General features: G+C 50.8%; 1 protein-coding gene across 1 annotated transcript in view; it reads left to right on the top strand.

Moving 5' to 3' along the window:
* The window catches only part of LOC307091948 (atrial natriuretic peptide receptor 1-like), a 49,538-nt gene that overhangs the window by 11,459 nt on the left and 18,079 nt on the right, over positions 1-20,000 (top strand). Inside the window, exons 3-5 of the mRNA XM_079758796.1 lie at positions 14,147-14,331; positions 16,830-16,943; positions 19,540-19,675. Of these exons, the coding sequence (XP_079614922.1) occupies positions 14,147-14,331; positions 16,830-16,943; positions 19,540-19,675 (435 nt within the window). The remainder of the gene's footprint in view (positions 1-14,146; positions 14,332-16,829; positions 16,944-19,539; positions 19,676-20,000) is intronic.

Here is a 20,000-nt window from a genome sequence, read left to right as displayed (position 1 = left end):
GACGCCTCAGAGCCCACACAGCCACTTCCTGTTAGCGCTGTGTGCTAGGAACTGAGCTAGCAGACGCCTCAGAGCCCACACAGCCACTTCCTGTTAGCGCTGTGTGCTAGGCTCTGAGCTAGCAGACCTCTCGGATGGGAAACCCTCTCAGGATCAGCTGTCTTCCTGTGCCGGGTTAATGGATTGGGCGCCTCTTAGATCCTGTCCTTTTGAACGTGTGGCGGCAGCTTTCTGTTTCTCTCTCCTAATTCAATCGACTGCAATCGCCGATAAAAACAACAATGCTGCTCTTTAGCAGGCGAGAGTAACTCAGACTCAAAGATAGCGGTGGTCAGCTCGAAATAGACAGCCTGAGAGCCATCGCAGAATCACACACAAAAAATACACCAGCGATGAAGGCAGAAATATAAAAAAGGCAGAAGGAGAGATTTGCTTTGTACTAGGGGCAACCAACCCCTCCCCCCCCACCCAAACTCAACCTCACTATTTTCCAAACCCTGGCTGTGGCCCTGCCTGTGAAGGAGTGGACTCTGCCAGACTTCAATATGAAAACACACCATGCATCCCATAGATAAGTTAAGAAGGCGCAATAGTGTGTCGCTCAACTTCCGCACTAAGCTCTCTGACCCTCCTCTCCGTTACCATAACGACCCCTCGGACCCTCCTCCCCGTTACCATAGCGACCCGTCGCTCCACGGGGAAGAGGTCCACGTCGAGCCGCTCAGGAACCAGACAAACACCGAGCGCTGCGCTCCCGGCCCCGGCTGAGGGCCCCGGAGCGCGGCGCGGAGGACCGCGAGAGACGGGAGGCCAATTAAAGACCCTTCTGTTTTGGGGTCCTCCGGGGGCCCCCGTTAATCCTCCACTCTGCACCGGGGCCCCCGGTCGGCCCCGTTGACACGGCCCTCGTTAACGGGAGCCTGCTGCTGAAGTCACGGCCGACAGCTGATAATGGAGTGGAGCTGATGAGCAAGGACACAGCGGAGCTGAGGTGGGCTGAGGTTAAAGCTGGAGGGGCTTCGTTCTAGAGGGGCTTCGCTCTATGGAGCGAAGCCCCTCTAGAACGGTCCTCTGGGCTGTCTGGGACGGCTCAGCTGAGCGGGTTGACTTATAGCCGTAAGGTTGCTAGTTTGATCCCCGGCTCGTCCTAGCTGATTGCCGCGGTGTCCCTGAGCGAGACGCTTCCCCCTGACTGCCCCTGAGGAGCTGGCGGTCGCCCTGCGTGGTTGACACCGCCGTCGGTGTGTGAATGTGTGTGTGGGAACCGTTGGAAGTCGCTTTGGATAAAAGCATCGGCTAAAAGTAAATAAAGTTCAATCTCTTACCGACTAATAATCACTATGAGCTCAGGCAGTAGAAGTAGAACTTACAGAATTCAGGGAAGATCTGCTGTTTGTAACTGAGGTAGAAGTATTATCAGTAAGTAATATGATTTATTAATCCCAAATTGCAAATTCAGGAATCACTATTCCTCAAATTAAAATAGCATGACTTACAAACCTAACGACAGTAATTCCAACTATCTGTTGGATAATTTCAGGTCCAAATCTGAAGTGACAAACCTAAACTAAAACCTTGAATAATTGCAATGAACTGTAGTGTATAAGCTCAGGGAGAATCACTATAACTACAAACCTCAGATAAATACTGCGATACTTCTAGCTAACTCGGTCGACCTGGTACTAACTTAGTACCATTCAATCCATCGCCTCATTAGGACATACAGAGACGAACTCCCACCTCCTTGATCCAAAAGTCATTATCATATTCACCATATAACCCTAACGGCCACATGGTGCTCACCCAGGAGCGACCCAAAACAAACAACGGCTAAAGTCAGAGTCACAGTAGGGCGACGTTGATGATGCATCCTCCGTGATGAACTCCCAGATGGACCTCCCACCCCCCTGCACTGGGGCTTTTTGATGATGTCACCAAGCCTTCTTCCTGTCACCCCCCCCATACAAACACACACACACACTCCTACGCACTCACACTTTCTCTCTCTCTCTCTCTCTCTCTCTCTCTCTCTCTCTCTCTCTCTCTCTCTCTCTCTCTCTCTTTCTCTCTTTCTCACACACACACACACACACACACACACACACACACACACAAACACACTCACACCCTCACACCCTTACTCTCTCTCTCTCTCTCTCTCCCACCCTCTCTCACACACACACACACACACACACACACACACACACACAAACACACACACACACACACAAACACACTCACACCCTCACACCCTCTCTCTCTCTCTCTCTCCCACCCTCTCTCACACACACACACACACACACACACACACACACACACACACACACACACACACACACACACACACACACCTCCTCCTGAAACAACAGATCTGATGAAACAAAACGCCTGGCAGCATATCCAATTTCATCCGCTGTCCAGTTTCCCTCGGCCTCAGCGAAACAAACAAACCCATCCATCACAGGGTCGGACCCCCATCCTTAACACCTCCCCCCCCACCCACCAGCACCACCACCACCACCAGCACCACCTCCACCATCACCACCACCACCTCCACCCACGGCCCAGCCTCCAATACAGATCCATTAAACAGATTAATTTAACCCCGCACATTTCCCGACAAGGCTCCTGTGAAAGCCAAGGTTGAGGGTTTATGAGCTGATGAGACTCCGCCTCCTCACTCTGCTACCTTCAGAGGAGGAGGAGGAGGAGGAGGAGGAGGAGGAGGGGGAGGAGGAGGGGGAGGGGGAGGAGGGAGAGGAGGAGGAGGAGGAGGAGGAGGAGGAGGGGGAAGGAGGAGGGGGAGGAGGAGGAGGAGGAGGAGGAGGAGGAGGAGGGGGAAGGAGGAGGAGGAGGAGGAGGGGGAGGAGGAGGGGAAGGAGGAGGAGGGTGAGGAGGAGGAGGAGGAGGAGGAGGGTGAGGAGGAGGAGAGGGAGGGGGAGGAGGAGGAGGAGGATGAGGAGGGGGGGAGGAGGAGGAGAAGGAGGAGGAGGAGGGGAGGAGGAGGAGGAGGAGGGGGAGGAGGAGGGGGAGGAGGAGGAGGGGAGGAGGAGGATGAGGAGGAGGAGGAGGAGGAGGGGGAGGAGGAGGAGGAGGAGGATGAGGAGGAGGAGGAGGGGGAGGGGAGGAGGAGGAGGAGGAGGAGGAAGAGGGGGGAGGAGGAGGGGAGGGGAGGAGGAGGAAGAGGAGGGGGAGGAGGAGGAGGAGGAGGAGGAGGGGGGAGTTTGAGGACAGGGATATTGATCTGCTCTCTCTGATCGTCTGATTGATTCCCTCGCTCCTCCCTCCTCTCATGAACTCTCCCTGCTGGGAGGGGGGGGGGGGGGTGGATCTATGACAGACAGACAGACAGACAGACAGACAGACAGACAGACACATGGAAACAGAGCGATAGAGCGAGAGATGCTATGACCCCCAGTAGGAAGGTGTTTGATCAGCTGCTACGAGGTTAGGCGGTGTCGCTGGGACTATATATAGGGAGGGGGGGGTGAGAGGGTCTGTCACATTCAGCCAATCCACGCTGAGCGATCCTTCAGCCGGGGGAGATTCAGTTACCCTCCCGCCGCCCTGTGTCCGTGACTCCCACATCACGGGTGAGGACGGGTGAGGACGGGTGAGGCACTCGCTCTGTCAGAGAGGGGGAGGAGGGGAGACAGAGAGAGGGACAGGAGACCTGTGGTTCACATCCACTGAGGACCGAGGCATTGGCGTTCATAGGCGGCTTTCTGGGTGAATCCTCATTCATTTACAATAGGAGCTCTGCCTTACTGTCATCGCCTGTGTGTGTGTGTGTGTGTGTGTGTGAGTGTATTGACAACAGATCAGCCAATAAGCTTGAAGTGTAACAAGGTGTCTTCAATTACCCCCCCCCCCCAGACCCACCAGAGATATGGCCCAGTAAGGGGCAAGCGAGGGCAGGTCCTGGGGGAGGAGGGATGTGATGTGAACCCCCAGCTGTTCTAAGTTATGGATGCTATCTGTAGAGGGCGGGGATGTTCGACCATAATGCGGTTTGCATTCGTGTCGTAAATGATTTAGCGTATTCGCGTGTTTTATGCTTGTTGTTTGATGTTCTGTGCTGTTGTTGTCACCAGACGAGATTTAATGAGGCTCCGCAATGAAAACCTAAAATCGATGGTGCTGGTTAGAAGATAAAGCCTGTTAGAACATTGAGCTGGTGAGAACACTCCTCAAGGACCTCAAGGAGGGATCCTGTTGTCAGAACACTTCTGTTCTCAGAACACTTCTGTTGTTAGAACACTGCTGTTGTGAGAACCCTCGGTTCATAAGAACACTCCGGTTGTTAGAACAATCTGTTCGTTAGAACACTCGGCTCATGAGAACACTCCTGTTGTGTGAACACTTGGTTCATAAGAGCACTGCTCGTTAGAACACTGTGCTCGCTAGAGCACTCGGCTCGTTAGAGCACTCGGCTCGCTAGAGCACTCGGCTCGCTAGAGCACTCGGCTCGTTAGAGCACTCGGCTCGTTAGAGCACTCGGCTCGTTAGAGCACTCGGCTCGTTAGAGCACTCGGCTCGCTAGAGCACTCGGCTCGTTAGAGCACTCGGCTCGTTAGAACACTACGGACGTGGAACCCGCTGGAACGTTAGAACGCTCTCTTGAACATTGAGCTTGTTAGAGAACTTTAACCCCTCCCTGTTCCCTGGCCGCCCCTCCCGTCACCGCCGTGATGTCACGTCCCGGCGGGCGCCGCTCCGTTACCCGCCGCCGCTGCTGTCGCCATGGCGGCCGGCCCCACGGCCAACCATGCTGAACAAATCTTCCCACAAGGCCGTGCTGTAAGCCCCTTTCCCTCTTCCTGCCCGACCATCCATCTGGGCCTGGTTAAAGATTAATACCCTCCGAAGGGCCGAGGCCCTGAGCAGCGGAGATAGGGGGCCCCGGGGGGCCGGGGATGGAGCTGTCCCTGCTGTTGTTTAGTGCCCCCGCTACGCCCTCAGGCCTGACGGAGGGCCGGTGGTGGAGGAGGACACCCAGGACCTCAGACACAGCCGGGGGGGGGGGCATTAAGCAGCTCTTGAGAAGTTCCGATTTACATTTACATTTAGGGCATTTAGCAGATGCTTTTATCGACTAATAATGAGTTACAATGAACTGGTTGATTCTGGAAAGTTGCGGGTGCAATACCTCTGTGCCTGTGTTGACCAGTGTTGAGGTTCCCTTGAGCAAACGGACCCAGCTCCTGGTGGTTGTGGCGTCGGGGGTGGTCGATGTCGCTGTGGGGCGTCTGAATGTGTGTGTTCACACGACAACCAAAAGTCCTCCACTGCGAGACCACTGAGGGGTCCTGGTCCGGAGGGGGTGCGGTGGGTAAGGAAATGAACGGCGCCCCCGATTCATTTAGGTGAAGGTGGCATTCGGCTCAGGAGGTAGAGCGGGGTGGCTGGTGACGGAGGTTGCTAGTTCGACCCCAGCTGCCCAGAGGGTCGAGGTGTCCCTGAGCAAGACATCTCACCCTGACTGCTCCCGACGAGCTGGCTGTCGCCCTGCGTGGCTGACTCCGCCGTCGGTGTGTGAATGTGTGCATGAATGGGTGAATGTGAGGCAGTAATATAAAGCGCTCTGAGTGGCCACTGGTTAGCAAAGGGCTGTATAAATGCACTCCGTTTAACATTTACGTGCACAAGCCTCATGGCAGGGCATCTGAGGCAGAGAGGCGACCCGATTGGTTCGGGGGGTTTACTCCACACGCCTCCATCTGATCCGAACTGCTTCAGCAGGCGTTTGTCCTCCTTCAACCAGAGGCCCTGAGGTTGAGGACTGAAGTCTCTCCTGAAGGACCAAAATCATAAAATAGCAATCGTCACATTCAAGGGAAATTGCCTTCATAAATAAAACAAACACGTGGATGTCGTTTAAATCCCGATCTGCATAAATGAAGTTAAACGCTCCAGTTGGTTCCATTACAAAGAAACACTCATCAGGTTTGCCCGTGCACGTTGACCGCAATATGCGCCGCAGCAAATGGCCCCTGTCCGGCCCCCTGATTTACGCCCGCCATAAAACCACGCGCAGCTTCGTCTCTCTCCTCGCTAATGCTCTTACGGATGCGCGACCTTTGGGTCACATCCCACGCTGGTAATTATGACACAATAAACGGGGGCTGACCTGACAGCAGAGATGTATGCGGCAGGTTGTGTTTGTTCAATAAGCACAGCTGTGTTCAGATGAGGGACTCCTGGTAGGTCTTCTGGCAGGTGGGGGCTGGATCTGCAGAGGCCGGGAGGGAAGGTGCCGCTGGTGACCGCCAGCAGGGATGGCTTTACCTTCTTCTGTGTTCCACAGTAAAGTAAAAGTACAGAGATTCAGCATGAATTCAGTCGTTCAGACACGTGAGTCTGAAAAGATGTTCCAGTGGAAGACATTACGTTTGAGTGGTTTGTGTTTCCGGTTGAGTCGGTTTTGGTTTGTGTTTTACGTTTGAGACTGTTTGGTTTGTGTTTTACGTTTGAGACTGTTTGGTTTGTGTTTTACGTTTGAGACTGTTTGGTTTGTGTTTCACGTTTGAGTCGGTTTTGGTTTGTGTTTTACGTTTGAGACTGTTTGGTTTGTGTTTTACGTTTGAGACTGTTTGGTTTGTGTTTTACGTTTGAGGCGGTTTGCTCAGTGTTTTACGTTTGAGTCGGATTTGGTTTGTTGTTTTCCCGTTGGTCTGTTTTGTTTGTGTTTAGTGTCGATGGAGCAGTTATTGGCTTGGTTATTGCTTCCTTTCATTGTGAACTTTCCACTTTGTTTTTCTGCTGACTACATCTTTAGTTAAAATGGCTAAGCTGTTAAGAGGTATGGCTCGCCTCTTACACACACAGAGGAAGAATGTGTAAACAATTACACAACAATCACAACACGCAATAAATACACGCTGATAAAACACATGGACTTGGCTTTGCGGTTCCACATCTTTCCTCTCAGAACAGCGACCTGATAACATCGGAGACGTCGTCAATGGGATGTAACGAGAGCGCACGGTGTCCCTGCTACCCATGTAAACAGCGCGGTGAACTGAGTGGTGCTGGTGTTTGGCTGGCAGGAAGCGCTGAGCGACCCTGCACACGCAGGGCTCTGGAACCCTGCCTCGGGAGTCATTGTGTTCCTCTGACCTCTGAAGGGACGGACGACCTCGATAATGAGCTGTTTACAAACCAGGAAGTGAATAGGAAGACAGTGTTGCCAACACTGTGGTGCGCCGCCGTTAGCTGTTAGCCGTTAGCGGTGTGTTTTCTGCACACAGAGAGGGACACAGTCCATGCAGTTAGTTCCTATTCCGGTCAATGTCATTCCGTGCAAATCATTTCCATCGGCTTGGTAAACCTGCCTTTATATTGCCAAGGCATGCTGAAAGAAAATGAATAATACATTTACATTTTACATTTACATTTATATTGCCAAGGCATGCCGAAAGAAAATAAGCTTTTATCCAACTTACAATAAGTCCATCTGTCAGAAAGAGAAACATCAATATATCTGTTGGTACAGTGAGGATGTTCATAGAACCAAGTGCCAAGCACTAACCGTAGACAACAAAGATAGCTAGGATAAGACGCTGCAAAATGCTAATTACAATGCTAAGTACAATCCAATAATAACCCTCTACATATGTTTAAACAGTGAGTACCTATGCCCTGTATACAACTGCAGTACAGACTGTAAGGGTCAATATTTCACGTATGGTTGTCGATTTAAAAGAGATGCACACATGGTTGCCCTCAGTCCACTCCGAAGCCCCTCTGCCCTGGGGTGTGAGCCAGGAACCGGGCCCCGATGCCGCCAGCCTGCTCAACACAGGGCTGTTTCATCAGGCTCCCCCAACTCTTCCTGCCCCCACAGCTGTAGCCTGGCTATTGCCAGACCCAGCTCAATCTACGATTGAGCTGGGTCTGGGGAGGCTGCTGTCATTTTCTTCAGCACAAGAGGCGTGATCAACGGGCCTAGTTCAACTGACTCTGCACGCAATTGGCTGCTTTCCGTCGCTTCTCTGTCGTCATTGTGTTAAACCAGCCAATAGCGCGCCAGGGGGGAAAGCCAGCTTGGTGATTGGCTCCCGCAAAAACGTATCGGAAGCAGAAAGAAATGTATTGCTCTTCTCAAGACCCTTCTGCAGCCGGGCGAATTCAAATCGCCGGCAGAACGGGCGGGGGGCACCCAGTCTACCTCAGCTGAGGAGCTGCAGGGGAACCAGTGAGACAGAGGGACTCACAGGCCACTCTCAGCTGTCCTGTGGTCCTTTGTGAAGTGAGACAGAGGGACTCACAGGCCACTCTGAGCCGTCCTGTGGTCCTTTGTGACGTCTGTCCACTTTCAGGAGATGGGGGAACACTCAGAACAACAGGCTCAGAGGTCCGCCCGCACCTCCACCAATCAGGAGGTGGGTATCAGGCTCAGATCATCGCCACTTTGACCAATCACAATGAAGGAACCGACATGGAAATGGATGTTCTCACCCACATGGAATCGTTCATCAATCATTCAGGAGTTGCGCAATGATTGCAAAAAGGGAGAAATGTTTTGTTTTTGATTTCAAAGTCTGCACGTGGTTTAAAGGAAGTGGAAGAAGAGATAAACAACACTGCTAGCTCAACCTGCGTGTGTCACCGACACCACAGCATTCACTCTGTTCACACTCTTTAATGAGATGGGGTGTTAGGGAGAGAGGAGAGAGGGGGGAGAGAGGAGAGATCAGAGAAGAGAGGGAGGAGAGAGGAGAGAGGAGAGATCAGAGAAGAGAGGGAGGAGAGAGGGAGGAGAGAGGGAGGAGAGAGGAGAGATCAGAGAAGAGAGGGAGGAGAGAGGGAGGAGAGATAGGGGAGAGAGGAAGTAGAGTTCAGAGAGGGGAGAGAGGAGAGATAGGGAAGAGAGCAGAGATAGGGGATAGAGGAGAGATAGGGGAGAGGGGAGAGAGGGAGGAGAGATCAGAGAGGGGAGACAGGAGAGAAAGGGGAGAAAGGAAAGAGGGAGGGGAGATCAGAGAGAGGAGAGAGAGGAGAGCTAGGGGAGAGGAGAGAGGGAGGGGAGATCAGAGAGAGTAGAGATAGGGGAGAGAGGAGAGAGGAGAGATAGGGGAGAGAGGAGAGATAGGGGAGAGAGGAGAGAGAGAGGGGAGATCAGAGAGAGTAGAGATAGGGGAGAGAGGAGAAATAGGTGGAGAGAGAAGAGATCAGAGAGGGGAGAGGGAAAGGGAGGGAGAGAGGGATGAGGGAGAGAAGGGAGGGAGGGGAGATAGGGAGGGGAGATGAAAGAGTGTTGGCTGGCCGCTCGCTCCTTCCAGCTCTAACGTTTCAATCCGAGGTCAGACGGCCTGCAGCAGGCGGCGTTCAGTCTGCTGCAGAGTCACACCTTGGGGCTCCATCGATCCCTCCTGAACCAAAGCCCCCCACTGCAATCCCTCCTGGAGGGTTTTATGGTGAGAGTCAGAATTTCCCCCATTTAAGAACTTTATGGATTTTTGTCAAAGATAACACAGAAATGATCACTGACTCTTTGTGAGACAAACATAATAACTTTAACGTCGACTAACTTACCCTTTAATCACTTGTGTCTGAAGTCGCTTTGGATACTAAAGTGTTCACCAAATGACAATATTAATAATAGTTCAAAACAGTTGTAGACAAACATCTCAACCCAACCCAACGTCATGTCTTTATGTGATGTTGTTGACGTTAACTTTGAAGGTGACATATCATGCCACCAGGTGTGAGTGTGATTAGCCTTACAAGCCGTTTCGAAAATCTGCCCCATATGACATCACTAGTGGGCGTGTCCACCTAGATCTGTGCTGGATAGATCAGTCTACCAGCCTACCTACATCTATCCAGCACAGATCTAGGTCGACACGCCCACTAGTGATGTCATATGGGGCAGATTTTCGAAACGGCTCGTAATGCTAATCACACTCACACCTGGTGGCATAATATGTCCCCTTTAACGATTCCTGCGAAGCTAGTATCGTTGTTGCTGTTACTGTTGCCCTCAATACATTCACCTCAAATCGATCGCTCTGTATCTCCAGACGTCGTGGTTGAAGGCACGATGATAACAGAGACAATATCGGAAGGACAGCTCCAGTCCAGCACTGTATTGATGAGGACCAGACATACAATGTATTCATCTGTGTGTTCACCGCACCACACCTTTGTAAACTGGAGCTTCTAAAAGGAACACTGCCATTAGCAGAGCAGGAAGAGACTGCACCCACCCCCACAGAATCACTAATTAGTCACCCAGGACTAGTGTGAAAGGACCCCCTGCTAGACTTCATAGACGCCCCACGCAGCCTGACACTGTCATTAAAATGGAGGACACTACATTATGCACATGATGTATAATGATATGAAGGCCTCACGACTGCTGCTGGGGTTTGGTGATTGGATTTAGTCCCAGGGTTTCATTTGGTGTACTCGATGGACTGGATACTTTACACTAACAAGCTACACGACAGGAAATATTGTTAAATGTAATTAAATGGCATCGAAATGATCACCAGCAAATTATTTATTTTCAGCTACTCTTAGCTACTTAGGTTTATGTTGACCCCAAGGAAGGCAGAGAACAAAAAGGCATAAATGTTTGTGTATTGTAATATCCCAAAGTATTATTCCATCACTGTTTCAGAATACACTGTAGTGTTGAACTTTTAACCGCTATAGAGAACATACCGCGACTGCCACTTTGAAATCCACATCGAACTATTGTTATGGTTTAATAAGATTTATAGACGATCTGGCAAAGAGACCTGCTTAGTCATATGCATGTTGATACAATGGGGTTAGATGGAATGCCCCTCTACACAAACACCTGTGGAGAGCAACAGGAGCAACATTATGAAGGCACAGAGTCAGACCGAGCTGGGTCTGCGGTGGAAGCAGGGAAGTGGGTCGGAGAACCAGCCGTTATACGATAACACACCGGCCAAGAATTTAGATTAACCAAAACAAGGCAGAAATGAAGAGCAATCCAAGTCATTAAGTCCAGAGACGGCGGTTGTAGGTTACGGACCCAAGGCCAGGGGCCGTGTGAAGGGGCCAACGTGGGCCAGCACAGGACTAGCTCCATCGCTAATCATTAGCTAGTTATGGTAGCACATAGCTAACTGGAGGCACAGGGTAAATGGGCTACACATGAGTTCAGATGAGTAGCAGTAGGAGTCACCAGCTTCCCTCCCATCGTCCACCAGGATGATATTATGCTTGTACTGGGCAGATCCCACGTCCATTGGCAGAAGACTGTGGTTGTACTGGGAAGCTCTCAGTGTCCACCAGTAGAAGGTTGTTGTTGTACTGGGAAGCTCCCAGTGTCTACCAGTAGAAGGTTGTTGTTGTACTGGGAAGCTCCCAGTGTTGACCAGTAGAAGACTGTTGTTGTACTGGCAGCTCCCAGTAGAACCAGTAGAAGACTGTACTGGGCAGCTAACAGTGGTTGTACTGGTTAATTTTATATGAATCAGTGCTTCTAGGTCAAAGCGTTGGTGCGCATTGCAGTGGCGTCCATTTGCCAACCATAATATCAAACCAATATCAATCCAAAAGACCTCAGGTATAGTCGATATGTTCAGGGCTGGCTGCAGGTACACCGCTGGAAGCAGAGGGGAGAACCACGTGAACAGAAGACATTCAAACACGGCACACTCGGTCAAAATTAACATCTGACGTGAACATCAGCAGTGAGATGAAAGAAAGATGATAAACTGGAGAGGAAGGATTATCCCAGGAGATAATTAACCTTTCCTTTCCTCTCTGACCTTTTTCTTTCGGTAGCGTCAGCGCGTCGGGTTCTGCGCGGTGGGTCTTTCACCGCGGCTATAAGGAGAGGCTTTGAAGATAAGCGCTGTGTTCAGGGCACAGGAAGTCATCATTGCTCTGTTTCCTGTGAGCTGTTTTAAAGCGGTCCTTTGAGAGGGGCTGGTGGTTAGGGGGGGACTCCATTAGTGGGGGGATTTAGTACCCATTCTCACGAGAAACTTTCACGAGACATTTATAGACGTTTCAACGGGTGGTATGGATGCGTTTGTGGGTTGCAGCCACGTGGGGATCGTTTTTTTTAAACTTTTCCGTCGTGAGAAAGACCAAATCCATTTGTCACAACAGTTGCTGCTCTGTTTCTGAATTCTATCCGTAGATAAGATGGATTCATTAGATAATAGCGGCATCGTGTCACCATAGTTTTGACCACTAATATATATGATATATATGATGTATACGATCACCATTAAGGCGTTCTATTATTCCTGTGTGTGAATAACATGAGCGTTTCTGGCGTAAAAGCACACAAGCCCAACCAGCGTTCAAAATGAGACAGTATACAGAGAGCATGTAGAGTCACATGCTACCGCGGAGGACAAACATGTGACCATCCCGACCCAGGAGGGCGGGGCCGCGGCGAAGAGGAAACAGATCGGAATCTTCCATCGGTAAATCTGTCCTCGGCTCTCCAGGGCCTCCTCAACCAATCAGGGCCCGCTCTGGACAGGAAGTGTGCAGCGGTCAGGTGGTCTGCCCTGGACCCCCGCTCATCCTGTTTCCTGAGGTCTGCGCCCTGGCTCCCTCACGCCTCACCGCCTGACGCTAAGGGACCTGAACGGACCTAAAGGGGTCGGTGCGTCCCTTAAATAGAGGCCGGGAGTCGGCGGAGCACCGGGATCTGTTGACCAGTAGCCCCCCGCGGTCACACTGGGAAGCTCCCACTGTCCAACCACAGCAGAGAGAGCACGTACGTATGGTGGAAGTGTTTTCTAGAGGTCGTGTTTGAGAGCAGCTTGTTAGGGAAGGCCCAAACCCCACGATGGGAAAGAAGCGATGGAAAACCAACCACCCCTCAGCGGACCGAACCAGACACATGTTCCAGATCAGTCCAAACTACGCACTTCCCTTCAGAAGGCGCCCCTGGTAAAATGCCCGTTTGAAAAAAACAGCAAACATGTAATAATCATTTTGAACGGCATTCAGGGTTGGCACTTTGCACGAGAGCAGCGCACGGAATGACAGTAGTTCCTCGTTCTGGGGCTTAATTTCCCCTGAGAGCCGATTCACCGTCCTTTCATCTCTGCTGGTCCTTGAATACCTGGAGTGGACCCCCACATGGGCGGGGGGTAGACGGTGAGCAGATGGATACTGGCCTCATGGGGTTATGTCACAGAAGTCAAACGTAGCGCTGTGGCTGAATGGCTGAGGAGGTTTGCCCTGCCCTGGTGGTGTCTCAGAGAGCTGGAGGGCCAATCTCCATCACAGCCTTTATCTCTGGAGCAAGTCACTCACTGTCACTCTCTCTACTCCTCTCTCCTCATCTGCTCCTTCCTCCTCTCCTCCTCTCTGCTTTCCTCCTTCCTCCTCGCCTCCCTCTGCTGTCCTCCCCTCTCCTCTCCTCCCTCCTCCTCTCCTCCCTCTCCTCCCCCCTCTCTACCCTCCTCCCCTCTGCTTTCCTCCATCCTCCTTTCCTGCCTTTCCTCTACTCCTCTTGACCTCTCATCTCCCTTTCTCCTCTCTCCCCCTCTCTCCTCCTCTCTTCTCCTCCTCCCTTCCCTCTCCCTTCCCTCTCCCCCTCCCTTCCCTCTCCCCCTCTCTCCTCCTCTCCTCCTCCCTTCCCTCTCCCCCTCTCTCCTCCTCTCCCCCTCCCTTCCCTCTCCCCCTCTCTCCCCCTCTCTCCTCCTCTCCCCCTCCCTTCCCTCTCCCCCTCTCTCCTCCTCTCCTCCTCCCTTCCCTCTCCCCCTCTCTCCTCCTCTCCTCCTCCCTTCTCTCCCACTCTGTCCTCCTCTCCTCTTCTCCTCCTCCCTTCCCTCTCCCCCTCCCTTCCCTCTCCCCCTCTCTTCTCCTCTCCTCCTCCCCTCTCTCCTCCTCTCCTCCTGGGGATAAAGAGGCCCTTCTTGTGTTTGGGTCAACTCCCCTTTTAGCCCTGGATGGCTGGTTGCCATGGTTTCGCAGCAAGCTTCCTGTGCTGGGGTTATTAAACTGTGTCACAATCAGGGCGGGGGGGGGCGGGAGAACTGGAGGAATCCAGACCTGAGGTATGACGTGAGGCGGTGTTTACCCACCGTCTGCCTGTGGTCTCTCTCTCTCTCTCTCTCTCTCTCTCTCTCTCTCTCTCTCTCTCTCTCTCTCTCCACCCCTATGGGTACTAATGCTCTCTCTCCCTCCCCAGTGGTGTTCTCGTGCTGCTCCCCGGATGTCTTCAGGCAGATGATGGTGCAGGTCAACCAGGCCGGGCTGCCCGCCGACGAGTACGTCTTCCTGTACATCGACGTGTTCGGAGAGAGCCTGAAGAACCACAGCAAGCCCTGGGCCCGCGGTGACCCCGACGACCCCGTCGCCATGGAGGCCTTCCAGGTAACCACGGCGATACAACTTCACTGCACACTGTCAGCCTAACACAGTTAAACTACACACTATCACACTAACACAGTAATACTACACACTATCACCCTAACACAGGTAAACTACACACTATCAGCCTAACACAGGTAAACTACACACTATCACACTAACACAGTTATACTACACACTATCAGCCTAACACAGTTATACTACACACTATCACCCTAACACAGTTAAACTACACACTATCACACTAACACAGGTAAACTACACACTATCACACTAACACAGGTAAACTACACACTATCACACTAACACAGGTAAACTACACACTATCACACTAACACAGTTATACTACACACTATCAGCCTAACACAGTTATACTACACACTATCACCCTAACACAGTTAAACTACACACTATCACACTAACACAGGTAAACTACACACTATCACACTAACACAGTTATACTACACACTATCAACCTAACACAGGTAAACTACACACTATCACACTAACACAGTTATACTACACACTATCACCCTAACACAGGTAAACTACACACTATCAACCTAACACAGGTAAACTACACACTATCACCCTAACACAGGTAAACTACACACTATCACCCTAACACAGGTAAACTACACACTATCACCCTAACACAGGTAAACTACACACTATCACCCTAACACAGTTAAACTACACACTATCACACTAACACAGGTAAACTACACACTATCACACTAACACAGTTATACTACACACTATCAACCTAACACAGGTAAACTAAACACTATCACCCTAACACAGGTAAAATACACACTATCACCCTAACACAGGTAAAGTACACACTATCACCCTAACACAGTTAAACTACACACTATCACACTAACACAGGTAAACTACACACTATCACACTAACACAGTTATACTACACACTATCACCCTACCACAGTTAAACTACACACTATCACACTAACACAGGTAAACTACACACTATCACACTAACACAGTTATACTACACACTATCACCCTACCACAGTTAAACTACACACTATCACCCTAACACAGTTAAACTACACACTATCACCCTAGCACAGATAAACTACACATTATACACTATCACCCTACCACAGTTAAACTACACACTATCACCCTTACACAGAAAACCCTGATACTGTTCAACTACTCACTATCGTCCTAAATGACACACTATTGTGTTTGTGTGTGCGTGTGTGTGCGCGCGTGAGTGCGTGCGTGCGTGTGTGTGTCTCTCAGCTGGTCAGTTGACAGAGAGATTGATTGCAGATTGCAGATCTGAGACACCTGTGATTCCAGTCAAAGTTAATTAACCTTCCTGCAGGACCCAGAATGATGTCATCAGAAACCGCCCGCTGCGCTCGGTCAAGTGCCCCGCGGCACACAGTGTAACACACACACTCCACTGTAATGGTTCAAGCACCCTTTGTTGGTCTGGCAGCCTCGTCTAGTCTGCCTGCCTTTCTGTCAAACATCTCCATCCACGTCTGTGAACCGACATCATCTAGCACCCACCGTGCCCCATGAGACTGATCTAAACCGTTTCTTCAACCCAACAGTTGCTGGTTTCATTCCTCACTGTGGGGTAGGGAAATACATGGTACCACATGGTAGTACATGCTAGTACATGGTGGTACAGGGTACTACAGGGTACTACATGGTACCACATGGTAGTACATGCTAGTACATGGTACTAGAGGGTACTACAGGGTACTACATTGTACCACATGGTAGTACATGCTAGTACATGGTGGTACAGGGTACTACAGGGTACTACAGGGTACTGCATTGTACCACATGGTAGTACATGATAGTGCAGGTTAGAGTTCAAACAGCAGAAGACCATAGAGAGCGTTTCTCATTAAGGAGTCTGCTATTATGGCTCTGGGCATCACTCTGCTATCAGCATCCTTTTCCTCCAATCAGAATCGGTGATTGTAGATTTGCCGTCTCTTCCTTCTCCACCGGGCCGGCCCTGAGGTATTCAGTTCATCTCCATCTCTCAGTTCAGGAGCGTATGTGTCTAGACAGGGAGAGATGGACGGTCGGAGCATGAGAGACGTCTGAGCGTGAAGAGGGTCCGTGGTGGGTGGTCTACGTTAGGACCCGCTCTGTCCGACCAGCCGTCGGACCAGAGGGTCGTCCTGTCCGCTGGAGGCGAACAGGACGGACCTCGATAATGCTCTACATTTGTTTTAGTTTATTCGGCTGAAGCAGAACAACAAGCGGCCGTCACTATGGCAACGGAACGCTTTGGTTCCAGGCTTCCTTAGCGGTGCAAAATGAGTAATCAACCAGTAACAAAACATCACAAACGTGTGTGGTTTATATAAAGGATGAAAAATAAAGAATATTTTTTTTTCCCTTAAAAGATGAATGAGAGATACACGTATAGGAGCAGTGTTGATGTGTGTGAGATGTTATATCCTATACTAATATGTACTCGCCGCTGTGCTGGTCCTCCTCAGAGCGTGAAGATCCTGACCTACAGGGAGCCACAAAATAAAGAGTACCAGGACTTTGTCAGCCACCTGAAGACCGACGCCATCAAGAACTTCAACTTCACCATAGATGATTCCCTGGTACGTCCCTCTGTGTGCGTGTATGCGTGCGTGTGTGTGTGTGTGTGTGTGTGCGTACGTGTGCTTGTGCGTGTGTGTGTGTGTGTGCGTGCATGCGTTTGCGTTCGTACGTGTGTATGCATGCATGTGCGTATGTATGCGTGCGTGCGTTTTCTGTGTGCGTGTATGCGTGCGTGTGTGTGTGTGTGTGTGTGTGTGTGTGTGTGTGTTTGTGCCCACCTGCACGTCCTCCCAGAAGCTGCAGGTCCATTAGGGGGGCGGGGGTCTGTGTCCCCCGTGGGGCTCAGGCCAGGGACAAATGAAGAGGATAAGATCAGCTCAACTCAATCAGCTCGCTGCCCTTAATTGGATTGGATCAACCAGCCCTCCATGTTACAGGAGACAGTTGTACCGCGAGCCCCCGAGCACATTAGAACTGGCTTTATCTGGTTTAGCAGGGAGTTAATAGGGGGAGAGAGGGAGGGAGGGAGAGAGAGAGAGGGGGGGGGGGGGAGAGAGGGGGAGAGAGAGAGGGGGGGGGAGAGGGGGAGAGAGAGAGGGGGAGAGAGAGAGAGAGAGAGAGGGGGAGAGAGAGAGAGAGGGTGTCGCTACAGAAAGGACTTGCACACACACAGACACATAACCACACATACACACATACACACACAATTGCACAGGTGCGTATATATCCATATAACATACTCACAAAAGCTTTTCTACAAACACGTAATCACACAAATACATTACACATATAAAAACACACACACGAGCACACACACATACACACACACACACACAAAGAGAACTGTGCACCAACACAACTTTTCTTTTGAGGAATAATTACACCATTTACACCTGATTGTTGCCCTTTCCCTCCGTGACATTAGGTCGTGCTTTGTGATTACCCAGCATGCCTTGCTGTGGGTGTTTTGTTCTGCGTGTCTCTAGCTCCTGATTTCATCCTGTCTTCGTTCTCACAATCAATGGATAGAAATAGGTTCTGCTTCCGTTGACAACCGTCCAACGAACGCCGCGATCACCGGCGTGACGCTGAAGACATGTGTCTACCGCTCTGAAGGATGCTCAGCCGTGGTGAGGTTGAAGGAGGCCTCCTCTTCCCTGCTCAGCATCTCGGTCCTCGGGCTCCACGGAGCCAAGGATGAGAGCAGCTGGAGGAGGTGGGAGGGCGGAGGGCCGTCTCCTCTCAGCCCAAAGAGCAGAAGATTGAATTGAATAAAAAGCATGAGCCAAGGGGCGACACGATCCCATACAAAGTGAACGTAGAGACGCGAATCGGGCGAATTATTCGCTAGAGAAAACCGGCGAGAAGTTTTGATTTGCCGTGCCACACTTTCGCCCTGCACAGGCGAGCGCGTTCACGAGGATTCGTAGCGCGACCAATTTGCTCGAGTTGAAATATTTAAACTTTGCCGCGACATTCGCGTGATGACAGCCACTCAGCGTTCAACAGCGTGGCCACTGAGCGACATGTGTAACGCAACAGCCAATCAGCGTTCAACCGGCCAATCGTCCCCTGCAGTGCAGTCTGGGGTGAACCGCAGCAAATTCGCCTGACAAAACTTGCACGGCGACAGTTTATGTACATCTGTTGTGTTTGGGTGTGTACATCTGTTGCATTGTGTTTGGTGTGTGAATATGTTGTTTTGTGTTTGGCTGTGTAAATCTGTTGTGTTGTGTTTGGTGTGTGAATGTGTTGTGTTTGGGTGTGTTCATCTGTAGTGTTGTGTTTTGGTGTGTACATCTGTTGTGTTGTGTTTCCATGTTTCGGTGTATATCTAGTGTAACTCTCTGCATTCAGTGAATGTGTTTCTGTGCACCAGGATCATTTGATTCGTGTAGAAGCTTGGTGTGTTTCAGTGTGAACCTGGTGTATTTGTGTACCTTATGTGTGCGTTGTGTTTCAGTGTGAACCTGGTGTATTTGTGTACCTACATGTGTGCATTGCGTCTAACTGTGTCTAGTGTGTTTATTGGGTTTATTTGAAGCATTATACAGTTTGTCAAAGTGCACAGGACTACGCTTGCCTCGATCAGGGAGGTGGAGGCTGATAGCGCTTTGACGGCTAAGTGCTAGCATGACGGGCTTAATGGAAGTTGAAGAGCCCTATCTGCAGCCCCAGTTGCGCTGTGGCGCGGTCTCATCAATAGCCTGAATAGCGTCTGTAATGGCCGTTCCGCTAGACCCTGAAACAAGCATCAGTAACAGCAGGCGTGTGACGCCAGCCCAGTGCATCACCGCCTGTAATCTGTGTCCGAAATAGAATACAAAATAGTTAGTAGAGCAGGTTCCACGATGATATGATATTTGACTTGATTTAACAGAGTGGAGTAGAATACCGGTATAATACACAATAGTAGAGTTGAATACAATTGAATTAAATTGAGTTTAATTGTATTGAACACTTTCTGCAACTGTGTGTGTGTGTCTGTGTCTGTGTCTGTGTGTGTGTGTGTATGCGTGTGTGTGTGTCTGTGTTTGTGTGTGTGTGTACGTGTGTGCATGTGCGTGTGCGTTTACATGTGTTTGTGTGTGTATATGTGTGTGTGTGTGCATGTGTGTTTGTGTCTATGTGTGTGCGTGTGTGTGTGTCATCCAGATGAACATCATCCCCGGGGGGTTCTACGACGGCCTCATGCTCTACACTCACGCTCTGAACGAGACCCTCACCCCCTCCGGAGAGAGACCGCCCGGGAAGAACGTCACCAGGCAGATGTGGGACCGCACCTACCATGGTCAGTCTCTCTCTTAGTCTCTCTCTTAGTCTCTCTACCACGGTCACTCTCTCTCTTAGTCTCTCTCTTAGTCCCTTTACCACAGTCACTCTCTCTCTTAGTCTCTCTACCACCGTCACTCTCTCTCTTAGTCTCTCTACCACAGTCAGCCTCTCTTTTAGTCTCTCTACCATGGTCACTCCCTCTCTCAGTCTCTCTACCACCGTCAGTCTCTCTCTTAGTCTCTCTCTTAGTCTCTCTACCACCGTCATCCTCTCTTTTAGTCTCTCTACCACCGTCACTCTCTCTCTTAGTCTCTCTACCACAGTCAGCCTCTCTTTTAGTC

Source organism: Pollachius pollachius (assembly GCF_949987615.1).
Source record: "Pollachius pollachius genome assembly, chromosome: 1".
NCBI classification, from domain to species: domain Eukaryota; kingdom Metazoa; phylum Chordata; class Actinopteri; order Gadiformes; family Gadidae; genus Pollachius; species Pollachius pollachius.
Note: the sequence above shows the minus strand (reverse complement) of the source record. Positions and strands in the feature narration are given on the sequence as shown.